Consider the following 21,237-nt stretch of genomic DNA (forward strand, 5'->3'; position numbering starts at 1 on the left):
AGCCCAGGCCACATGGGTTCCTCTTTTCTGTGACCACATACCTTCGGCTGGCCCTGGGGAGAGGAGCCTGGAGGAGGAGGGAAAGAATGGGCACCGTGCTGAGGCTGCCCTGGCAACATGCAGGGTGCACCGACCCTGTGGCTGCCTTCAGGGCCCTGGAACCTGGGGCTGGTTTGGTGCAAACAAGATTTTCTGTGTATTCACAGTGGGCAGGGGACACACAGGGGCCTAGATGTGCACCCGGTGGGCGGGAGATGTAGGGAGAGGCAGGAGGTGAGGCCATTGGTGAAATGGCCCCTTGTTCCATGAGGCAGGGCCCTGGAGCCAGCCTGGCGGGCTGCTGTGGCATGCAGGGCCCGCTGGGCCTGCCACACAGCCTCCAGTGGCCCTTTCTAAGGAAGGTCGGATTTGGCTAGGGATGAGAGCCTGTGAGCCCCGCTTTCCGTCCTCCCCTCTGGCCCCCACCGTGAGCACACACATGGCTTGTCCCTCCAAAACAGAGACAGAGAGAAGCTTTGTGAGTCCACCCTGAGAGAGGCTCCCCCCTGCTTGCTGCGTCCAACGAGCCAGGAATGTCAATAGGGCCGAGGCTGGGGACAGGAGCCCCTGGCTGCAGTCACAACCCCCCTGGAGCTCCTGGGGGTAGAAAGTGACCGCATCCTATCGGCAGAGGCCCCAGCGGTGGCCCCTGCCTTGGAAGAGGGCAGCCTGGCAGCAGCGGGGCTGGATGGAGTTAGAGAGGAGCCAGAGCAGCAGAGGCTGGACAGGTGCCGTCGGCTTCCGCCTTCCCTCGGCTGCCTTCAGGTGCTGCAGCGGGTGGCAGGTGGGCGGCTGCGGCATTAATACGGACCAGGGAGGGGCTTCCACACTGTCCCAGATGGGGAGGGGATAGGCCACGAAGGATGGGGTGGGGGTGCACCTGGCAAAGGTCCCCGAGGAGCCGGCCAGGTGCCTCAGCGGGCCCGGCTCACCTTGGGTCATGTGACCCCCTGCAGGCAGGCACTGGAGCGGCTCGCCCTGGGTTAACTTGCAAAAATTCCAAGTTGCTTACATTCTGCTGCCACTGAGGGGTCCACTTAGCACCCACCTCCTCGTGAACTCCCCGGTGTGCCCTGGGCTGTGGCTGCTACCGAGGAAGGCCAAGTGGGCAGCGCCTGCTCTGTGGTCTTCCCAGCACGCCCCCAGCCTGCACTGCGGGGCCCTGAGCTCTGGCCCCCAAGCCCCCATCCCGCACCCCTCCCTGCGCGGAAGGCCCACTACCTGGTGTACAGGCCGTTCTTTCGGCAGAAGGAGTTTTTGACGGACAGCCGGCGGTTGTTGAGTTCCAGGGCGGGGAAACTGCTTTCGTCCAAGCTCATCATCTCCCCGTGGCCCAGGGCTCCGGACTTGGCACTGCTCCCTGTGGTGGGGGGAGAGGTAGACACCTCTAGACCTGTGGCCTCCCAGCCCACCTACTCTCTCACCCGGCAGGGCTCCCCTCTTTCTGCCGAGCTGAATAAGAGACTGAGATGGCGTCCAGGAGCCCGATGTTCCCTACCTGAGCAGGGCACTGCCAGGAGAGCAACCTGCCCACCCCGCCCTGGCCAAAAGGGAGACACGCGAAAGTCCAGTCCAGCGGCAGGGCTGGGTGCCGGCTCACTCACCCGAGTCTGTCTTCTTGGCATATTTCTTGCTCTGGCCTCGGATGATGAGCACAAAGACCAGGAGCAGGATGAAGATGAGGCCCACGAGGGCGATGACCACCAGGAACCACCACTCCTCGTAGAAGGGGTTGGCCTTCTGGGCTGGAACGAGGATATGGGTGTCAGGTCCAGGGTGCTCCTGGCCCAAGCCTCCCGCCACAGCTCATGCAGATTAGGGTTGGTGGGTCTCTGTCCCCCGAAGGAGGAAGAATCTGAGACAAGGTTGAAGGACCGTTTCATCTTTGGCGAAGGACAGCCTCGGGGGCCGTTTTACAAAAGGCTCTGGGGTTGCTTCCTTAGGTAAGAGCGCTGGGATTGACTCATGATGTCTGCCAGGGGCACAGGAACTGGGGCAGCAGAGTGCTAGCTGCTTGTCCTTCTCCCTCCTTGCTAGGCAGACTTGAATTTGTGTGGGTGCTTCTCTGGCCCGCAGGAGACCTGGGTGAGTTTCCCCAAGGTTCCGTTTAGATGGAACTTTTATCTGGTGGCAGAAAGCAGGGACTTGGGAGGCTGGACCACGGAGCCTGAGGATGCTCTTCCTGGTCCAGCTCCTTTCTTTCAAGTACTGTGCTTCGTGCACCCAGCCAAGAGGAATCCGGGTTGCTGCTGGTGAGGGGTTGCTCTTCTGCCCCAGTCAGAGCATTTCTAGCCCTTGACTCGGTTCTATCAACCTGGGCGAAGGAGCAGGTGCATGGGGGTAGGGGGGAGGCTGTGTTTCTGAGCTCATCCTGTGTGTAGGAATTTTGAGCTGCCTTTGTGCCTTGGAGAAAGGGGCTGTACAACTCCAAGTAAAGTTAGCGATCCGATCTGGATCCTGGGTGTAGACGTGGTCCTGTGTGAGCTCTGAGATATGCCGGCTGGGAAGAACAAGGAGTGGGGGCGTCTGCCTATCTGAGCTCACCTAGACGCTGCTGAGTCAGGTCCTCGAGGCCCCTGGGTTAGCTGCTGTTCTACAGGATGCTGGCCCCGTCTATTCCAGGAAGCAGTTTCCGTGGAAACAGTTTATGGCCTGGCACCCTCAAACCTCCTGGGTGGTGAGCTCCTGGAAGTTCTCATCTGGGGTCCACTGTTTTGCCCTATCCAGGTCCTCTGAAGTCCCAGGAAGGGAATCCCAGAGCTCCAAGGCCCTCAGCTTCCCCCAGAGATTGCAGCTTTGGGGAACTGATGGGACATATCATTTTGTGGCCACCCCAATGTTTCTTGTGCCCTGGTGTGGGGTCTCTCCTCTTCCCCCACTGCCCAGTCACTGCCATCAAGGCTCTTCCATGGGGCTCCCCTGCTCCCTGTCCCACAAGCCGGTACCTGGCACAGACTGGGAAGGGCTGCTAGGGGTGCCGAAGCCGTAGTCGTTGACTGCGATGACCCGGAAGTCATAGCTCACGCCCGGCCTCAGGATGTCCATGCTGAAGGTGTAGGAGCTCACCTCCTTGGGGATGTCTTTGATGAGGATGTCCCAGAGCCCCTCATCTGCAAGAGCACAGAGAGGGGGTGCCACAGGTGAGAGGAGCCTCGAGTCCTGCCCAAACCCATCCCGCCACTCCCCAAGGCATTGGGTGGCCACTGGGTTCAGTGCTTGGTGCTGAGGCGTCCCCAGTGGATGCTTTTTGGAGTTTGGAGTGTGTCTTTTATTCTTTGTTATTAAGACATCTGTGAAACATTAATAAAATATGCACAAAGCAGAAAATACAGCATCAACCAACCCAATCCAGGTTGAACATCCCTAATCTGAAAATCTAAAATCTGTAATGCTCCAAAACCCAAAATGTTTTGAGCACTAGGAGACAGACCAGAAGTGGAAAATTCTTCACCACGAAAATTTATTTCATGAGCAAAATTACTAAACTATTGTGTGACGTTATCTTCAGGCAATGTGCATAAGATGTATAGGAAACAGAAGTAAATTTTGTGTTTAGATTTGGGTCCTAGCCCCAAGATATCTTATTATTATATATGTACAAATATTCTAAAATCTGAAAAAAAAAATCCTAAGTCCAAACCACTCAGGTCCCAGGAATTTCGGAGAAAGGAGATCCAACCTGTACCACACCTGGAGAAATAGATTCAACCTCTTTACCCTTGCATAGAATGAGCTCCACCTCTTGTGTTTTCTGAGTTACTAAAATGGCTGGTAACTCTGATGTAAGAGGCTGTCTAAGATCTTGTCATATGGGAATATTCTACTTCACCCAACTGGGCCCCTACCTTTCCTGATCCCCTTTCCTACTTAAAACATGGAGTGGCAGCAGGTGGAAGTAAGAGGACCCACCCCTACACCTGTTTTTCTTCAGGTTTCCTGAGAAGGCTTGGTCGAGTGGCCGGGATCATTCTGGGCTACCTCTTCTCTTGTTTTTTTTTTTTTTTCTTACCAGGGATTGAGCCCAGGGGTGCTTAACCACTGAGCCACACCCCCAGGTCTTTTTAACTCTTAAGACAGGTTCTCACTTAGTTGCTGAGGGCCTCTTTAAATCGCTAAGGCTGGCCTCAAATTTGCGATCCTCCTGCCTCAGCTCTCCGAGTTGTTGGGATTATAGGGGTGCACCACCAAGACTGGCTCACTTCCACTTTTCTTAGGAGCAGAGATCAGAGAAGAAAGAGGGACGATGTCTCTTGGCCCCTGTCTGTTTGCCCCACGAGGCGAGCTTTGCCAGGGCCCTGTGGCATCCATCATGGTGGCAGGGAGGCCAGAAGGGGCCCTGGCCAGATGCTCTGCGTGGGGTACGGGGACCAGCCTGGCCTCTGGAGGGAGGCACTTTCCTGCTGAGGTTAGAGGAGAGATAATTGGAAATGTCTCCTTGGAGTAAGGCCCCTGGGGCCGTCGTCTGACCCCTTCTTCATGGGGACAAGGGGCCAGAGGTCTTAGAAGCACCTTGGGGGACTGAGCTCACATGTCCTCCCCCAGTGGCCGCCTCCAGGCGTTCACCCAGTCACCAGTGGGCCCTCCAGGCTGCTTTCCGGGAGCAGCACCTCCGGCTTCACCCCCACAGCCCCTCTCGACAGGCTCCTGAACTCCTTCCGGAAAGAGCTGCCCCTAGGCTGAAGCCGGCTCCCTGCTCAGCATCACGTCCCTGGCCTGGAGGGGTCAGCGTTTCTAACAGAACCAGCGTCTCAGTCCAGAGCGCCAGCAGAGTTGCCCGGGGTCCTATCGCTGTTTCTGACTTTTGGACCAAGTATGTGGCAGGACCAGCTAAGGGCAGCCTGTTCCCGTCCAGTGTGGACCTTGCTGACTTGGGGAAGGTGACAGGGGCCCTGCCAATCTTCACAGCTTCTCCTCACCCAAGGCTCAGCGTCCTGAGCCTCAGTCTCATGGAAGGTCTGATGTTCCTGAGTCTCTGCTTGTACACACATCCTATCTTTTGTTCAATCTCTTTCTTGTTCGGCTGCAAAATTCCTCCAGGGCAAGGCTCTGGCCTTGTTGGTCTCGGTGCAGACTGAGCCCCCAGCACAGATGCCTTCTAAGTGTTTGCTGAATAAATGAACCAAGTCTTTCTCCCCTGGCCTGTGCCCAGTTTTGGTGCTTCCTGCCTTGAAAGGCCAGAATTTGGGGCAGGTGACTGGGTTCTCTTGCTCACCTTGCAGAAGCTATTGTGAGGATAATGGCAAGGACACCCTAACTCCCTGCTTTCCTCTCCATGCCAGGGCAATGGTGAGAGGAAGGAACTGCTATCCCCTTTTTCAGATGAGAAAACCAAGGCTCAGGGAGCTTAAGTCATCTTCCCCAGGTCACTCTGCCACAGGGGCAGAGCTGGAGTTTCCGCCTGGGGTGGTCCGGCTCCTGGCATTGAACTTCCTCTGGTGCCTAGGACAGTGCCTGGAGCAATCAAGGGCTAATTCACTGCCTGCAGGCTGGTGGGGGACTCTGCTGCTGCCTTCTAGAAGCTGAGGTCTCCTGCCTGCTGTCTCTCTCCCCTTATTCTACCACAGACAGAGACAAAGGGTGGGGCCGGGGCAGCAGGGCCAGGCCAGAAGCTTCTGGAACGTGTCACTGTGGCCCTGGCCTTCAGCCCTGGGAGCTGGCTGGTCTGCAGGGCAGGTCCATGGGTCTTTAAGTGCCCAGAGTGAATCCCTCCCGGCCATGCCAGGTACCTCCCCAGCCTGTAGAAAGTGGGATGTTCTGCTTCTTTTGTATAACACAAAGCACAAGCCAGGCAGGGACAAGGTACCACGAGAGCTATTTCGTCCTGAAGATAAGGAGCTTGGGAGCAGAGAGGGAGCATGAGAGGTGGGCAGCAGGCTGGGAGGACAGGGGCTGCCTATCCTGGAACAGGAGGCTTCTTGCCAACAGCCTCAGGGGACGGCCAAGACAATTCCCCAGCCCTGGCTCCTGCCCCTCTTCCCCTTGGGTGGAAGAGGGCTGCCGCGGGGCTCTCTGGGGCTGCTTGGCCCTGGCCTTTTATTAAGTGTTGTCTTGGTCCTTCCTTTTCTGCTCAGTCCTCGATTCCACCTGTGCCGGTACAACGGCACCAACTGCCAGGGCTGGGAGGGCAGAGACGAGCTGATGTCATGGCACCCAAACTTAGAACTCCAAGGCTCGTGCTGGGCCTCCCTAGGGACACTGGAAAATCCACAGGCTGGAGTCCAGGGCCAAAATTCCATAGCTGGCAACCAGGTCGGCCAACGTGGTGGGATAAACAGGCGCAGGCCCCAGTTGGGAGAAGCACACAGTGGTCTCCTGGCCAACTCAGCTGCCTGCACTAGAGGGGCAGGGAGGGACCATCTGGAGCGGGGACTGAGCCAGCACCATGTGAATCTCAGGCAATTTGGCGCATCTGAGCTGCTAGATGGATTAGCTACTGCAACTGTGATTATTAGCAGAATATTAAGACAATGGCTGGTGGCAACGGCCTTGGGAACTCCTAGAGTTATTAACTCTGCTTTTGGGGATGACTAGCCCTCGACTCTGCAGAGGTGGTACTGATTTGTCTCTGGAATGATTCGATATTCCGCATGGGAAGCTTTAGGTATTGATCCGCTTGAGGACTTCTCATTATGATTATTATTTGCTATCGGGTTAGAGCAACAAAGTCTTTCCTTTCCCGGATTCAATCTCACAGCCACAGATCCGCATGACACCCCAAAACAAGCCTGCCGCGCTTGGCTGCCCGTGGTGCCTCTGATTAACCTGGAAACCTGACGACCCAGGAACAGGGGTCCTGTAAGGGGAGCCCAGGAAGCAGGGAAACAGGAGGGGACAGAGAGCAGTCGCCCCGAGTGACTTATCAGCTGCTCATCCCCTGATGATGGCTTTGGAACTTCTTGTGATTGGATTTCAGGCTTGACAGGAGAGGCCGGTGCAAGGGCACGAACTGCCAGGGCCAGGATGCAGAGACAAGCTGACAGGCAGCGGGCCCTCCTCGGCCAAGCAGCGTCCGCCAGGCGCTCGGGAGGATGTGGGATTTAACCACCGTGCGCCACATTCTTCTGGTTTCTGTGATCATCCTCAACCCAGATCAGACCTCGCCTAGAACTAAGAGTCCTTCTCTGGTGGCTTCTCACCCAAGCAAGAGTCCAGCTCAGAGGAGCCCCAGGCCCCTGTTTCTCCCTCCCCAACAGGGCCCCGGCAGCCCCCCATCCGCAATAGCATGATGTGGGGGCTCAGGAAGGGGCAGGAAGAGAGCTGTGGAGACTCGGCCCAGGGGGAGGGGCAGCCCAGCCAGGCAGGGCCCATCCCAGTGTGCGCCCACCTGAAGGCCTGGCCTCTATGACATAGCGGGTGATGGGCCCTTTGCCAGGGTCTCCGCTGGACCAGTGGATGGCGATGGCAGAGCTGTACCGCACGAGGATGGGCACTCCTGGAGGTCCTGGGGCACCTGCAAACCACACAGTGGGCGAGGGGTTACAGAACCCAGCAGCCGTCCAGCCCCTCAACCTGGGCTGGAGGAGCAGGAGCCGGGCGGCCAGCCCACCCCGGCCAGAGCCGCGATGCTGAGGCCCGAGGAGCATGCTTCCTTCAGGCCCGCCAGGGTGCACCCTGCTGGTCACCCCTGCACCCCACTTCCAATCCCAGGGCAGCGGAGGGCATGAGATAAGCAGGAAAGAGTCAAAGGGGTTTGGTCCCAGCCCAGAAATGATCGGATGGGTGACTTCGATCACTTTTCATGTCCCTCCAGTGTGCCTCAGTGTGTCCATCTAGAAGGGCCTCCGGGAGGCTAAGGCCTGACGGGATGTGTCCTGGGGGCGGCAGAGGTGGCCGCCGTGAGAGCAGATGGGAGTGCTGGCTGGGAGGGGGCTGAAGTGCTCCCACTCTCCTTTCCTGGCAGGTGATGGTGACATCGCCCTACCTCCTGCTTGAACTTTCCCTGCCCCCAACTGCTCTTGCTGCTAGGCCAGGTGAGGAGAGAGGAGGCCCCAGGAGCCTGGGCAGGCGGAAGGAGGAAGAACTGAGCTCCCTGCCGCTCTTCTGGCCTGTAGGTGTGTCCAGGGAGCAGCCTGGGACATCGCCAGCCAGGAAACCAGAGCAGGAGACAGGAGGTTGCTTCTGTAGACGGAGGAGTGTCAGGCATCTGTGTACAGAGGGCCCCGCGCCCCTTCCTTTCTTGGGGAGCACCTGCCAGGGCAAGTGGGGTACCCGTCCTCTGGGTTGCTGCTGTCTCCAAGCCCCCGTCCCTCCTGCTGTCATCCACCAAGCCTGCTTCCCCCAGACATGAGCTTGGCCTCTCCAGAGCCCGGCACATAGTAGGTGCTCCCTGGGTGCTTTTGGGACCCAGGAAGGTGCTGGAGTACAGGCGGCTGGGGGCTGCCTGGTGAAAATGGCAGAGAGCCCAGCACTGCACTGAAGCTCCTCCAGGCCAGCAGAGCATGTCGGCCTGGACAGGAGGCCAGGGACTGGTCACACGGCTGGGCAGCTCACTGCTGGGCCTCTGCGTCTGTCCTGCACTGCGGCCTTGGAGGACTTTATCTCCTTCCTCCCTCCCTGCCCTGAGGAGCATCCTGCCTGCAGGACAGGGGACAGTAGAGCTGGATCTTTCAGGTGTGGAGGGTGGGGGTGACCCTGGGACAGGACAGTGCTCAGGGCTGAGGGAGGGGCTGGGGCACTGCCCGGGGCTCCCCGCAGGCTCCTCCCACCCGTAAGGGCTGGGCGGCCATGTTCTTTCTTTCTGGGTGTCTCTCCAGCCTCCTGCCTGCATCTCCCACCTTCCATAGAATAGCTACCCTCCGGGTGACCCTCTCCTGTCCCCAGCCACTGAGTAGCCCTCCCTTTGCTGGCCAGGGCCCTTCCTGCTTGTGGTTCCTGGGAAGACTCAGGTGCATGCGTCTAGGGTGGGGCTGGGGTCAGGTGCAGGGTGGAGCTGGCCGCTGCCTCCAGTGCCCTGCGGCCTTTCTCTTCAGGGTGCCCACAGACAGGTCTGCTCCTCTGCAGAACCATTCCCGGGAACAGAAAGTGACCAGAAAGGAAAAGGGAGGAGTGGCCAGCTGGGGCCGCCAGCGGGAGACAAATCCGCTGCACATGCAAGGACAGGAGACCAGGGTTCTGCTGGGCGCTGCTCCCCCCTAGAGCCCAGGCCTCCTGGGGAGAGGTCTCCGTTGTGTGGGTGGGGAGGGCGGAGGGAGGGCAGGGGACGTCTGGGATAGGCTGCGGACTTTCTGAGTTAAGGAGGGGGTGGGCAACATGGCCGAGAGGTGGCTCTTGTGTTCAGGATGGGCTGGGCCAGGACTCTGGAGCCTAAACCTGGCGCCACACACAACTGGGGGAGGACGCCAGAGAAGGGGGATGGTTAAGGGGAGTGATCGGGGAGGGCTTCAAAAGCAGAGAGTTCAGACATGCGTAAATACAAAATGGCATTTTGTGGTGTAAAGGTGGCTGGGCGGAGGGTGAGGGGCTTGGCTCTTCAGAGGTTGCCTGCTCCACCAAAATTCCCAGAGGTGCCAAAGTGGTCACACCCTCCAGGTATTCCTGTGATTAGTGCAGATTGCTGGGTGCCCCCTCCGTCCCAGGGAATCAACATCTCTGAGCCCGCACCCTGGAATGCACACTGTAACAGGAGCTGAGGGGACTCTTCTGTACCCACTCTGAGGGCATTGGTGGTTCTGGGGTTGGGCCAGGCCAGAGGCAGGGGACCTACTGACCTGCATCCTTCCTAGAAGGAGGTGCTGGAGGCTGGGAGGGAAAGAAAGGGGCACGTGGACAGGACTGAGCCCTGAGAGGAGAGTCTGGGTTTGTGACTTAAGGATCCCAAGGACTCAGATGCCATTAACCAAGTACAGTGCCCAGGAGGCTCGAGGAAGGGAGGGGATGGGCGGGGGAAGAGCCAGCTCTGAGCTCCCATTCTGTCTGCAGGGTCTAGCACAGCTCTTGACACCTGGGGGCCCCCTCTGATTTGGGGTGCTGAAGTGCTTATTGCTCCCCTACCTTCTCCTGGGCCTGTGGTGACGTTGGCTTCAATCTCCGGCCCGTAGGTGAAGGTCTTGGCTCTGATGCGGAACCTGTAGGTCATGCCCTCGGCCAGGTCCTTCACCTTCAGCCACAGAGGGCTGCTCCCCTTCACGTCCACTGTCACGATCTTGCTGACCCCTGGGGAGGCACAGTGAGCAGGGGTTGAAGAGCTCGTAGGAGCGAGGCCACAGGGGCCACTCGGAGCTGTGGGGCAGGGGCAGCAGCCTGAGCCCCCAGACACAGGCTAAGCCTGTACCCCTGGAAATCAGGCTGAAATGTCACCAGCCCCATGGCCACTCAGTTTCCCAGAGCACAGTCCTCTAACTGTTCTTGGAGAGAGCGCGTAGTGGTCAAACCTTGAGAACATCTGTGACCTGAACAGGGTCCGGTAGCACCCGGTGGGAAGAGCACTCACCATCCTGTTGCACTTACAACGGTACCCCACAATGACATCACCCCACTTTTATCTCCTATATAACGTCCTGTGGAACTTGAATTCTAGGCACTGTCAGGAAAGCCTTCTGTCTTTCCATGAGCTGGAGGGGACACCGGTGACCGGCTCCAGACCCCACCCTGGCCCTACCCCCAATCCCACCTCTAGTCTCCTCTGTCCTCCAAAGGGAGCTGAGATCCCCCAGGGCCTCCATCACCTGCCCCTTTTTAGGACAGAAATGAGGCTGTCCCGGCACCCCAGGTCACGGCAACCAGAGGGCAGGCTGGGGGCTGCTTTCAGGTGGGGGTGTGTGCTCTGAGTCCAGCCCCTTCACTGCCAGCCTCCCTAAGGGCCAAGTTCCTTTCCCATTCCAAGGTCCATGCTGGTCACCATGCAGGGACAGGTTTTGCAGTCCATGGGCTGGGCTCAGACCCCAGCGCTGGCCCTGGGTGTCTTTGGGCATGTCTCCCAGCCTGGCTTCAGCTGGTTCTTCTATTGATCCAGGGGATTAAGAGCACCCTAAACAGGGAGCACCCTAAACATAAGAACAGAGCGCCCAGCACACGGGGGGTGCCTGGTCGATTCATTGAGGAGGGAACAATGAGAGGGTGGGACAGCGGGAGTCAGGACCAGGACACGGGGCACCTGTTCCCTGACACTGCTGGACACACCCCTTGCCTGCTGGGCCTTGGTTTTCCCTGCAGGGGAGGGGGCTGCTGGAGTCCTGGGAGGCTGGTTTGCTGCTGGCCCACACCGGGGCTGGAGCAGGACCTGGGCAGACATGGTGCTGGCCGGACAGGGCTTCGTCCAGTCTCACGGTGAGCTGGGATGTGACGGGGAGGGCGGGAAAACGTAAGCAGATACAGGTCAGCCGGAAGTTTGTACTGAGCCCCTGCATCTTGTCTCTGTGACCTCTGTCCTGGGACCTGTCCCCAGGTCTCCTCCTCAGGCCCCACTCCCCCTTGGTATCATAACGCACAGGTCCACTCTGCGGGACAAGCTCCTGGCACCCAGGTGGTGGCCGGGGAGACTGAGGGTCATTGTTCCCTCCACTGACCCAGAACTGCTGGCAGCAGAGTGTTCCCAGGCTCTGCCCCTTGTTATTACCAGGCTCCATTGTTGGGAGGCATGAGAGCAAGAGGGATGACCACAGAAGTGGTCACTTCCTGCCACCAGAGCACCCATGGCAGGCCAGCCACTGCCCAACAGCTCGCTAGAACCAGCAAGTCCCAGGCCTCAAGCCACCCAGCCTCCTCCCTGCCTCTAAGACCCCGGTCCCCAGAAGATGGGGAACAGCTGTTTCTGGGCACCCTGCTCAGCCGAGCTCGCTCACACCCCGTGTCTGGGCAGCCTTGGGGGAGGAAAGCAGGCAAGTGTCTGATGTCCCCTTCAGGGTCCAACGAGCCCTGCCTGGGGCCTGGAAGAGGGGCCTAGAGGGAGGGCAGGAGGGTCTGAGGGCAGCTTTGGTGAGCGGGGCTCAGGTGTGAGGGGCATCTGTGGGGCAGGTCTCTTGATCTGCAGCTGGCAGATGGCATTAGGGGTGCAGTGACCCCCAACTTGTGCATCTTCCTGGGGAGAGGCTCCGAGGCTTTGAGCAGATTCTCAAAGGGGTTACTGACCCTCCAAAGGGCAAAGAAGGACGGCCCTGGAGGAGGGCTGAGAACTCTGGGGTTCGGGAGGCGCTGGGGTAGGACAGGACTGCCAGCGGTCCCCTTCTTCATGGTCCCTATACAGACCTGTCCTCCTTGGAGACCAGGTTTCCCTGGCTGCTCTGCTTTTGGTTGACTGAGGGGAAGAATGGATTTTAGGATTCTCTGTCTAGAAGTTGGGGGGTATAGAATGCTGCCCTCGACCCCTCAACTTGCTGGTATTCAGCCTTGGGAACACCTCTTCCTGGTCTGGGCCTCAGTTTCCCTGTTCCTGTAAGGGGGGAAGACTCTCACTGCTTCTAACCAGTGCACAGCGACTGTGGCAGGGACCCCGGAGGACAGGGGCTGTGTGGGGCAGGTCCACTCACCGTCCACGGGGGTGCAGGGCTCGTAGACCACCCTGTAGCCCTCCAGGACACCGTTGGGGAGCTGCGGGGCTTCCCAGGACACGTTCACTGAGGTCGTGGTCAGCTCGCTGAACTTGACTGAGCTGGGCGCGCTGGGGGCTGGGGAGACAGCACAGGACTTTGTTTTCTCCTTCTGCGGACGGACGTTCAAAGTGTTGGGTTTGGTTCCAAGAAACTAGCGGGAGTGCTTGGGCCCGGGCCCGGGAAGAACAAGAATGCCCGGCTTAGAGCAAGGCTGCAGGAGGGGTCACCAGAGGCCACTGGACCCCTTCCCCGCCTCCCTCCATGTTAGCACTCGAATTTCCCAGATTGAAGACCCTGGAACAGGAAGAAAAGGGAGCTGCATTTCCCCCTCAGGTTGGAGAATTTGGACTTGTCCCTGAGGAGCGGCTGTGAGCCTGGCTAGCAGCCCGGGGCCAGCCATCGCACGTCCAGGGTCACCGTGGGGCAAGGCTACTTCCTGGCTTTGAGGGGTGCAGCTTTCGACTTTCCTGGTGAGTGAGGAGGTGGGGTGTGCGGGCCTCAGACCACAAGGAGGACGCTAATCAAGGAGAGGCCGGGACGTAGCTGGCAGAATGGCCTTCCCCTTGCCCCAGCTCGTCCCAGAGACACCATGCTGTCAGGAGGAGCCAGAGCCAAGGACGGTCAAAGGCTCCGGAGGGGCAGGGATGTTTCTCAGCCGCTGTCCTGAAACATGGGTGGGGGGCCTCAGAGGGGGACCGAGAGGAAGGCAGGAAGCATCCCCCTCCACTGTCCCGGATGGACAGGCTATTATTGTCCGGCGCTGCCTCCCCGCAGGGCTGGAGCTAATCTGGACCGGCTTCCGGCTCCAGAAGCGCCAGCTCGGGAGGCAGCGTGGGCAGCTCCGTCCCGAGCGCCTTTGAAGGAGGGAGGTGAGCTCAGGGCCCTTCCTGCCTCCCCTGGGTAGAGACGTGGGACAGAACCTTCTGTCCTGCCGCCGCAGCCACGGGAGCTTCCAGACTCCTAGAGCCTCACATCCGGCCCCAACACGCTGGCCGAGAGTGGCTGGGACGGGCAGACAGACAGACAGATAGACGAGAGACCTGCACATTCGGATGCTCATAGCCCAGCCTCAGCCTGGGGCGCCTGCTCCCTGCAGCTATTTAAGAACAAACATGATCCGCTGCAAGGAGAGCGTTGGGGTGGAAGGGGCTGTGGGGAGGCCGGGGCAGAAGCCTGCAGTGGTCCTCCATAACCACAGGGACAGGTGCCAGGAGCCCCATGGATTTAAAAAGCCCAGGATCCTCAAATAAAATGGCACAGCATTTGTGTAGAAACTATGCCCCTCTTCCCATGCCCCAAATCCTCTCTAGGTTCCTTACAACATCCGACACAATGGACAGGCTACGCAAATAGTTGTCATACAGTATGTTTTTTAGGAAACATTGGCCAGGAAAGGTTCCTAGTGTTCAGTAAAGATGCAGTGAGAACTCTTGGTTCTCCCAGGAATCCCGGGTTCCAGCCTCTGCTCCCCCATGACCAGCTGGAGGACCTTGGGTAACAGATGTGTTTTATGGGGAGACCTTTCCCGGGTATTGCCCATCATGGGTACTGGAAGGAGGATCCAGGGTGGTTCTGCCCAGGAAGAGGCCTTGGGTCCTACATGGCTGGCTCCACATTTGCTGGCCACAGAATCCCTTCCTGATCTACCCTCCTGTCCAGCCTCCCATCTGGCCTCCCTGCCTCCAGTCTCTCTCCTCACAGTCTGTCCTCTGTCCGGCATTAAGAGCAATGATTTTGGGCTGGGGATGTGGCTCAAACGGTAGCGTGCTCCCCTGGCATGCGTGTGGCCCAGGTTCGATTCTCAGCACCACATACAAAGATGTTGTGTCTGCCAAATACTAAAAAATAAATGTTGAAATTCTCTCTCTCTCTACCTCTCTCTCACTCTCTCTTTAAAAAAAAAAAAAAGCAATGATTTTCAAAATATTAACCAGATCTCATTGCTCAACTGCTTAACCCCTCCAAGGGCTTCTGTGCCCCTTAGAATTCACCCCTATCCCCCAGGCCCTCAGAGGCCTCACCTTCACCCCATTTTCTTGTGGACACTGGGCTTTCTCTGTGTCCCTGCACTGTCCTCCAGCCGCTGGGCCTTTGCACCTGCTGTTGGGAACCTCCCCCTCAGGTCCACCCCCCCCCCGAACTTCCCACAGCTGGCCTCTTCTCAGCCAAGCCTCAGCTCAGATGTCCCCACCTTCCTGAGGCCAAGTCACCCACTGTGGCTAACTAATCTATTTGCTTAGATTCCCATCCCTCACCAGGGTGGGGACTTGTTGGACCAGTTGTCCCTGGCATCAAGCACAGTGTGGGCTCATAGAGGACCTCAAATATTGGCCGGATGAACAGAGGCAGGGGGATGAAGGGAGGAGGGGAGAGCCAGGCAGGGGGTAGTAGGAATCTGGGGCCGGGGTGAGTGCTGGTGAGACGTGGGGGCTTTCTCCCAGCTTATGGGGACAGCTTCTCTTTTCTGAGCTCTCTTGTCTGGGCCCCTCTTTGGGGCTGGGTTCTCGCACCCTGAGGATGTCTTGGGGTCCTGAGTGCCCAGCCCAGATCCTCAGCGGATCAGGCAGCCGCCCCTCTGAGGCAGACCAGCCTCTCCCTGGGGTCTCTCCCCACCTGCTTGCTGGGTTTGGCCCCAGGCGGGGGTGCTCCGAGGCCCGTCTCCTGCGGCGTTGAAGGCCGCCACGCTGACCATGTAGGCAGTGTAGCCGGTCAGGTTCTTGAGCTTCACGCCATTCTCAGCCAGGAAAAGCGTCTTCACGCGCTCCGTCAGGTTCTGCCGCTGGGCTTCCCAGAAATATATCTGTGGGCACAGAGGACAGTGGGAGTGAGGGGGACAGAGACACAGGGCTCCCCTCCTGGCCCTGGCCCACCCGGGGCCTTAGAGACACATTCGCTGTGTGAGGCGTCCAGGAAACAGGAGTTTCTAGGAGATGCTGTAGAAACCTCGCCAGGGCCTGGCTTTTCCCAGCCAAGGGCCCCAGTTGACAGTGGGACTGTCAACACCACCGGGTGCAGTCCCTGGCGGCTCCTTCCGCAGTCCCTGTAGGGCCTCCCACTGGACATCAGCCTCTGATTACAGATCCTGGAGGAATCTGCCAGCTGTCAGGCAGGAAGCTGAGCCGAGAGGTGAGCGCCAACAGAGCCCCCCACCCCGGCTGAAGGGGGTGCACGGGCAGCAGCACCCCACCTGGGAGTGGCTGGGAGAGGGTGAGCCCCAGCCACCGGCCCCCAGACCTGCTGCAGGTTACCGAGGACTCCAGGGAGCACGGGCCACACTGGTGTGCAAAGCCTGCTACAGAGGAAGGCCGGCTAAGAAGGCAGTGGCCTGGGCACGCTGTTTACTAGCAGTGACCTGGCCAGGTGACTTCTCTGAGCTGCAGTTTTGTCATGTATACAGCTCCCGGTTGTCATGGGAGGTGAAGGTCATGAGAACAGGTATGGCCCAGTGCCTCCGGGGGCGGGCGTGGGGGGCGTGGCTAGCTTTGGAAGGTAGCTGTCTACAGGTTTCGGGCCAGGAGCGCAGCAGGTGCCTCATGGTGCTTCACTGATCTCGCCTCCAGCAGGGGCTGATACTCCTGGTTACCCAGTCTGGCAGATTCTTCGACTAGTTTAGAACTTTGAACCAAGGGCACCTCTTGGAGGATTCGAGATCATTTGGCGCCCCCTGCTGGCCGGAGGGGGTTTCCGCACGCTTTCCATGTCCGGCTTTTCCAGGTCTCAGTTTACCTGGAGGAAGCCCATGAAGGTAAGCCTCTTCTTACCTGGGTGGATGGGCAGGAGTTGAGGTGGTCATTCATAAAGCCACTCATTCCTCCCTTGTCCATTCACAGCAACGGGGACGCAGGGCTCCTGTGTTGAGGGGAAAGGTCTGCCCGTAGGTGGGATTTGGAAATGCACACCAGGAGAATCGACAGACTCCCGTAGATAGAGGGCCTTGGCACTCAGCGTTGGGAGGAGAGTTGGAACAGCAAAGGAGAGTGAGCGGGAGCCTCTGGCCAGAGAAGCCAGAGAAGCCAGCCGCCCTGGAGGAGGGAGGGACGGCCCGTCCAGCAGCTGCCAAGTCAGGACGAGACCCGAGATCTGAGCACGGTGACCAGGGGTGAACGCTTCCTTGGTGATGGATTGAGAACCTACTCAGAGGGGGTTCAAGAGAGAATGTGCCAGGCACCGTGGTGCACGCCTGTGATCCCAGCAGCTCGGGAGGCTGGGGCAGGAGGATTGCAAGTTCAAAGCCAGCCTCAGCAATTTAGTGAGGCCCTATCTTAAAATAAAAAGGGCTGGGGATGTGGCTTAGTGATTAAGTGTCTCTGAGTTCAATCCACAGTTAGAGAGAGAGAGAGAGAGAGAGAGAGAGAGAGAGAGAGAGAACACAAGAGGAGAAGAGTTGGATGCAGAAGAAATTCCAGGAGATTATTTAAGTTTTTTTTCCTTTTTTTAGAAAAATTGTTTTTTCAGTTGTAGTTGGACACAAGACCTTTATTTTATTTTTATGTGGTGCTGAGGATTGAACCCAGCACCCTGCACTGCTAGGCGAGTGCTGAACTGCTGAGCCACAACCCCAGCCCCTCCAGGAGATTCTTTTTGAAGAATATGCTGCCAAGGGACCAGCCAAAGAATGGGGATGACTGGAAGAAAATGTGAGGTCAGAAAAAGGCATCAGGAGGGAAATAAGCTGGGCACAGTGACGCGCACCTGTGATCCCAGCTACTCAGGAGGCTGAGGCACGAAGATCACAACTTTGAGGCCAGCCTCAGCAACTTAGTGAGATCCTGTCTCAACATAAAGAGGAAAGAGGACTGGGAGTGTAGCTCAGTGGTAGAGCACCTGTCTAGCACGCCTGAGACCCTGGGTTCAACTGCTGGTCATACACACACACACACATACACACACACACACATCTCAGAATGTGTTTGTGCCCTGTGAACAACAGCTTGGAGAAAGGACAGCCGTGGTGCAGGGTGGGGTGGGGTGGGGCGGGCGGGAGGGTCATGGCTGGCCCCAGGCCCTTGGAGAGGGGAGGTCAGGGCGCAGGACCAACCAGGGGTGGCATACACACAGACAAGCCTTCTTGTCTGGGCACTGAACGCAGCTGGCTTCGGGAGACGATGATTAACAGCAGGAAGGACTTACGCAAAGTACACAAAGGGACTGAGCCAGGTCCAGGTCCCCAGGGGGCCGGCGGCTGAGTGGCAGTGCCAGGACGCCTGCTCCAGAGGCAGGTGCCGGGGCCCCTTTGGCTCCCCTGTGTCCCAGGCGCCCAGGGTCATGCCTGGCACTTCGCTGGTGCTGGGAAACACTGCAGGCGAGGATGTGCCTCCCGTAGACAGGGCTGGCTCAGGAGCGTGTGACGACGTGCCACCACTGTCCTCTACCTGCTCAGTGCCCTGTCCTTGCTTTCCTTAAGATTTATTGAGGTAATTGACAAATAAAAATTGTCTGTATTTAAGGCCATGCTCCGCGCACCGACCCCTGCAACCAAGCGCATCCACACACCCATCAGCTCACAGTTACTCTTTTTCCCTCTTGATCCAGGGGATTGAACCCAGGAGCACCTAACCACTGAGTGACACCTCGAGCCCTTTTTATTTTGAGACAGGGAGTCCCTAAGTTGCTGAGGCTGGCCTTGACCTGGCGATCCTCCTGCCTCAGCCTCCTGAGCTGGCCTGAGTCATTTGAGTTGCTGGGATTACAGGTGTGACCACTGCTCCTGGCCCACCCTTTCTTCTGTGTGTGCTGACAACACTTAAGGTCTACCCTCAGCAAATTCCCACTGTGCGGTTCTATAAGCTATCGTCACTATGCAGCCGTACACGAGACCCCCCAGAACGAATCTGTCGGTGTAACTGGACTTCTTAGGCTCTGGGCAGTCTCCGTTGCTCCCTGGCCGGGCAATCACCCTTCCCTGCTTCTATGAGTTTGACTATCTCATTTTTCCCTCGCCGCTGAGTTTGACTACTTTAGACTCCATGTGTAAGAGAGCTCAAGTAGCATGTGTCTTTCTGTGTTTGGCTTATTTCACTTAATAGAATGTCTTCTGGGTTGGTGCAGGTGCGAGCGGCAGGCTTTCCCTCCTGAAGGTTGGGTAACATTCCCTGCCTGTCTGCATCCACGCTGCGCTTTCTCCACCCACTCACCCACGGATTAACATTCAGGCTGGTTCCACATCTTGGCTGTGATGGATCAGGCTGCAATGAATATGGGAGGCAAATATCTCTTCAAGATTCTGGTTCCAAGACGGGCGCAGTGGTGCACCCCCAATCCCAGCAACTCTGGAGGCTGAGGCACGAGGATCTAACGTTCAGGCCAGCCTCAGCAACTTAGTGAGGGCCTGTCTCAAAATTCTAAAAAATTAGAAAAGGGCTGGGGATGTAGCTTGTCACGAGCCGTCCATGGGCCCTGTGTGGGGACCGTTGCGCACAGTAGCCAGATGAGGGGTAGGTCTGGCATGGCGGACTCCTAGTCAGGGTGATGCAGGTGAGTCCCCCTCAACCTCTGCCTAAGATCCCGCACAGCACCTGAGACGGGTGTGACCTGCTAAAAGATGTCATCAATCTGCTGACCACTAGACATCAGGAAGCACGACTCTGCCTTGAAACCTTATCCCTGCCTTTGATGTCCCTGTTATAAAATAAACCAAACACAGGTCCTCTCTCTTTCCAGCGAGGAAGCGTGACCCTTAATGTCAAAGAGCGTCCTGCCCTGGATTTAAAAAAAACTACTCTGTGTTGTGTGATTTTTTTTTTTTTTTGTTCTCTTGTTCTTAGCTTAATGTTGCAGCCAGCCCGATTGAACCCAGTTTGTTTCCTCTGCGAGGGACGCGGTCGAGAGTAGCTCGGTCACAAAGTGCTCTGGGTTTAATCCTTAATACCAAAAAAAAAAAAAAAGGAAATCTTGATTTCAGCCAGGCCTGGTAGCACCTGTAATCTTGGACTGGGGAGGCTGAGGCAGGAGGATCACAAGTTCTAGGCCAGCCTCAGCAACTTACTTAGACTCTGTCTCCAAAGAAAAATAAAAAGGGCTGGGGATGTGGCCTAGCGGTAAAGTGCCCTTGGGCTCTTATCCCCAGTACCAACCCCACAAAAAGCCCAACGGATTTCACTTTATTTGGATAAATACCCGGAAGTGAGGCTGCTGGATAATATGGCAGTTTGATTTTTAACTTCCCGGGGAACCTCCAGGCTGTTTGGCACGGAGGCCGGGCCATCTGCACCCCGCGGACAGCGCACAGGGTTTGGGTTCCCCAGGTCCCCCGCTATCTGTGACTCCTGGATGACAGCCTCCCCAACAGGTGGGAGCTGATATGGGGCCCTGGCTTCCACCTGCACTTCCTGGTCGTTGGCGACGTTGAGAACCTTTCCACACCTGCTGGGTATTAATGGGTCCTCTCTTGAGAACGGTCTACGGGGGTCCTTCGCCCCACTTTTAAATCGGGTCACCGGTTTTCTTGCTCTGAGTTGAGTGAGCTCCGTGTTCTGGCTCCGAACTCCCGATCAGGGGCACCGTCTGCAGGTGTTTCCTCCCATCCTGCAGGTCGTCCCCTCTGTCCACTCCTCTCTGCTGTGTCCCTGTCCTGTCCTGCTGCACCTGAAACTGGCTGAGCTGCAGCCAGAGTGAAATCCCCCCGCTGGGCGCAGCCCAGCTGTCTGGGGAGAGCCGGGCTTTAAGGCAGGCACACGGCCCAGGTGGGAGGCCGCTGGGCTATGGTACCTTGTCCCAGCCCTGGATGACCCTGTCCTGAGTCCCTGGGGATTTCAGAGGCCGAAGTCCGAGGGTACTCAGGTCTCTTCTCTTGGGTGCTGTAGTGTTGCATTCAACCTACGCACATCCTCTGTGCACTTCACCATCTCAAGGTTGGTAATACTCCCCCACGCAAAACGCAAATGCTGTGGCAACCGTGGCTGGTGGGTGGGTTTAGGAATAATGACAAGGTAAAGTCCCTAAGTGTTCAGTACAGATTCTTCCTGAAAAAATATAATTGGCACTGGGGATATATGTGTGTATATATATTATATTTTGGTGCTGGGGATTGAACCCAGGGGCGCTTTACCACTGAGCTACATCCCCACCCATTTTTAAAACTTCTTAGTTTGAAGCAGGGCCTCACTAAGTCCCCCAGGGTGGCCTGGGACCTGCCATCCTCCTGCTTCAGCCTCATGAGCTGCTGGGATCACGGCGTGCGTCTCCACACCTGGCCCCATAAGAGTTAACTTCCAGAAGGTGGTGTCTGGACAGGCTGGTGGGCCGTGCTCTGCCAATCCCACTAAGCCGAATCGTCTGGCCGGATTCTAGAATCTTAAATAAAGCAACCGAGACCTGCAGAACGAGATCGGTGTGATGTCCTTTTAAGGTCACGTGACTGCCTCCCGGGTTGCACCTTGCTCCTCTCCCCCAGGCGGTGGCCGTGGGGTGCCTCCCTCCAGAAGGGCCTTCCTGTGGACTGACCTTTCTCAGGTCAGGCTTAGAACCTCCTTTATGTCTGTTAACCTCCTGGCCTTAGCACCGTCTCCCCGCGGAGGGCTCCACAGTCCACATCTGCAGCTTAGAGCCAGCTGGAGGTCCGTTGTGTCCCCAGCCTCTCTGAAGGGTCCTGCAGATGTCCAGCAGAGGTTTTGCACTGGACATAGGTGGAGCTGGACCCTGGGTCCCCTCCGGCCTCCTCTTGGGTCCCGTC

General features: G+C 57.7%; 1 protein-coding gene and 1 long non-coding RNA gene across 9 annotated transcripts in view; one reads left to right on the forward strand and one right to left on the reverse strand.

Moving 5' to 3' along the window:
* The window catches only part of Sdk2 (sidekick cell adhesion molecule 2), a 78,049-nt gene that overhangs the window by 13,639 nt on the left and 43,173 nt on the right, over positions 1 to 21,237 (reverse strand). For all 5 annotated transcript variants that reach the window (XM_015503497.2, XM_048795748.1, XM_048795754.1 and 2 more), the window contains 7 exons: positions 15,180 to 15,366; positions 12,504 to 12,641; positions 10,030 to 10,191; positions 7,364 to 7,489; positions 2,985 to 3,149; positions 1,644 to 1,784; positions 1,261 to 1,399 (listed from right to left, as the gene is read on the reverse strand). In XM_015503497.2, the coding sequence (XP_015358983.2) occupies positions 1,261 to 1,399; positions 1,644 to 1,784; positions 2,985 to 3,149; positions 7,364 to 7,489; positions 10,030 to 10,191; positions 12,504 to 12,641; positions 15,180 to 15,366 (1,058 nt within the window). The remainder of the gene's footprint in view (positions 1 to 1,260; positions 1,400 to 1,643; positions 1,785 to 2,984; positions 3,150 to 7,363; positions 7,490 to 10,029; positions 10,192 to 12,503; positions 12,642 to 15,179; positions 15,367 to 21,237) is intronic.
* Positions 303 to 19,299, forward strand: LOC125613924. 4 transcript variants are annotated; one of them, XR_007344516.1, is made up of 5 exons: positions 303 to 823; positions 12,900 to 16,001; positions 16,127 to 16,311; positions 16,397 to 16,815; positions 18,615 to 19,299. It is a non-coding gene; the product is annotated as an uncharacterized LOC125613924 (long non-coding RNA). The 4 variants fall into 4 exon arrangements; XR_007344520.1 differs by lacking the exon at positions 303 to 823 and having other exon boundaries at positions 12,499 to 13,435; positions 14,010 to 16,001; XR_007344521.1 differs by lacking the exon at positions 303 to 823 and having other exon boundaries at positions 12,499 to 13,435; positions 15,646 to 16,001.

This window comes from Marmota marmota, unplaced genomic scaffold (assembly GCF_001458135.2).
Source record: "Marmota marmota marmota unplaced genomic scaffold, marMar, whole genome shotgun sequence".
NCBI classification, from domain to species: Eukaryota; Metazoa; Chordata; class Mammalia; order Rodentia; family Sciuridae; genus Marmota; species Marmota marmota.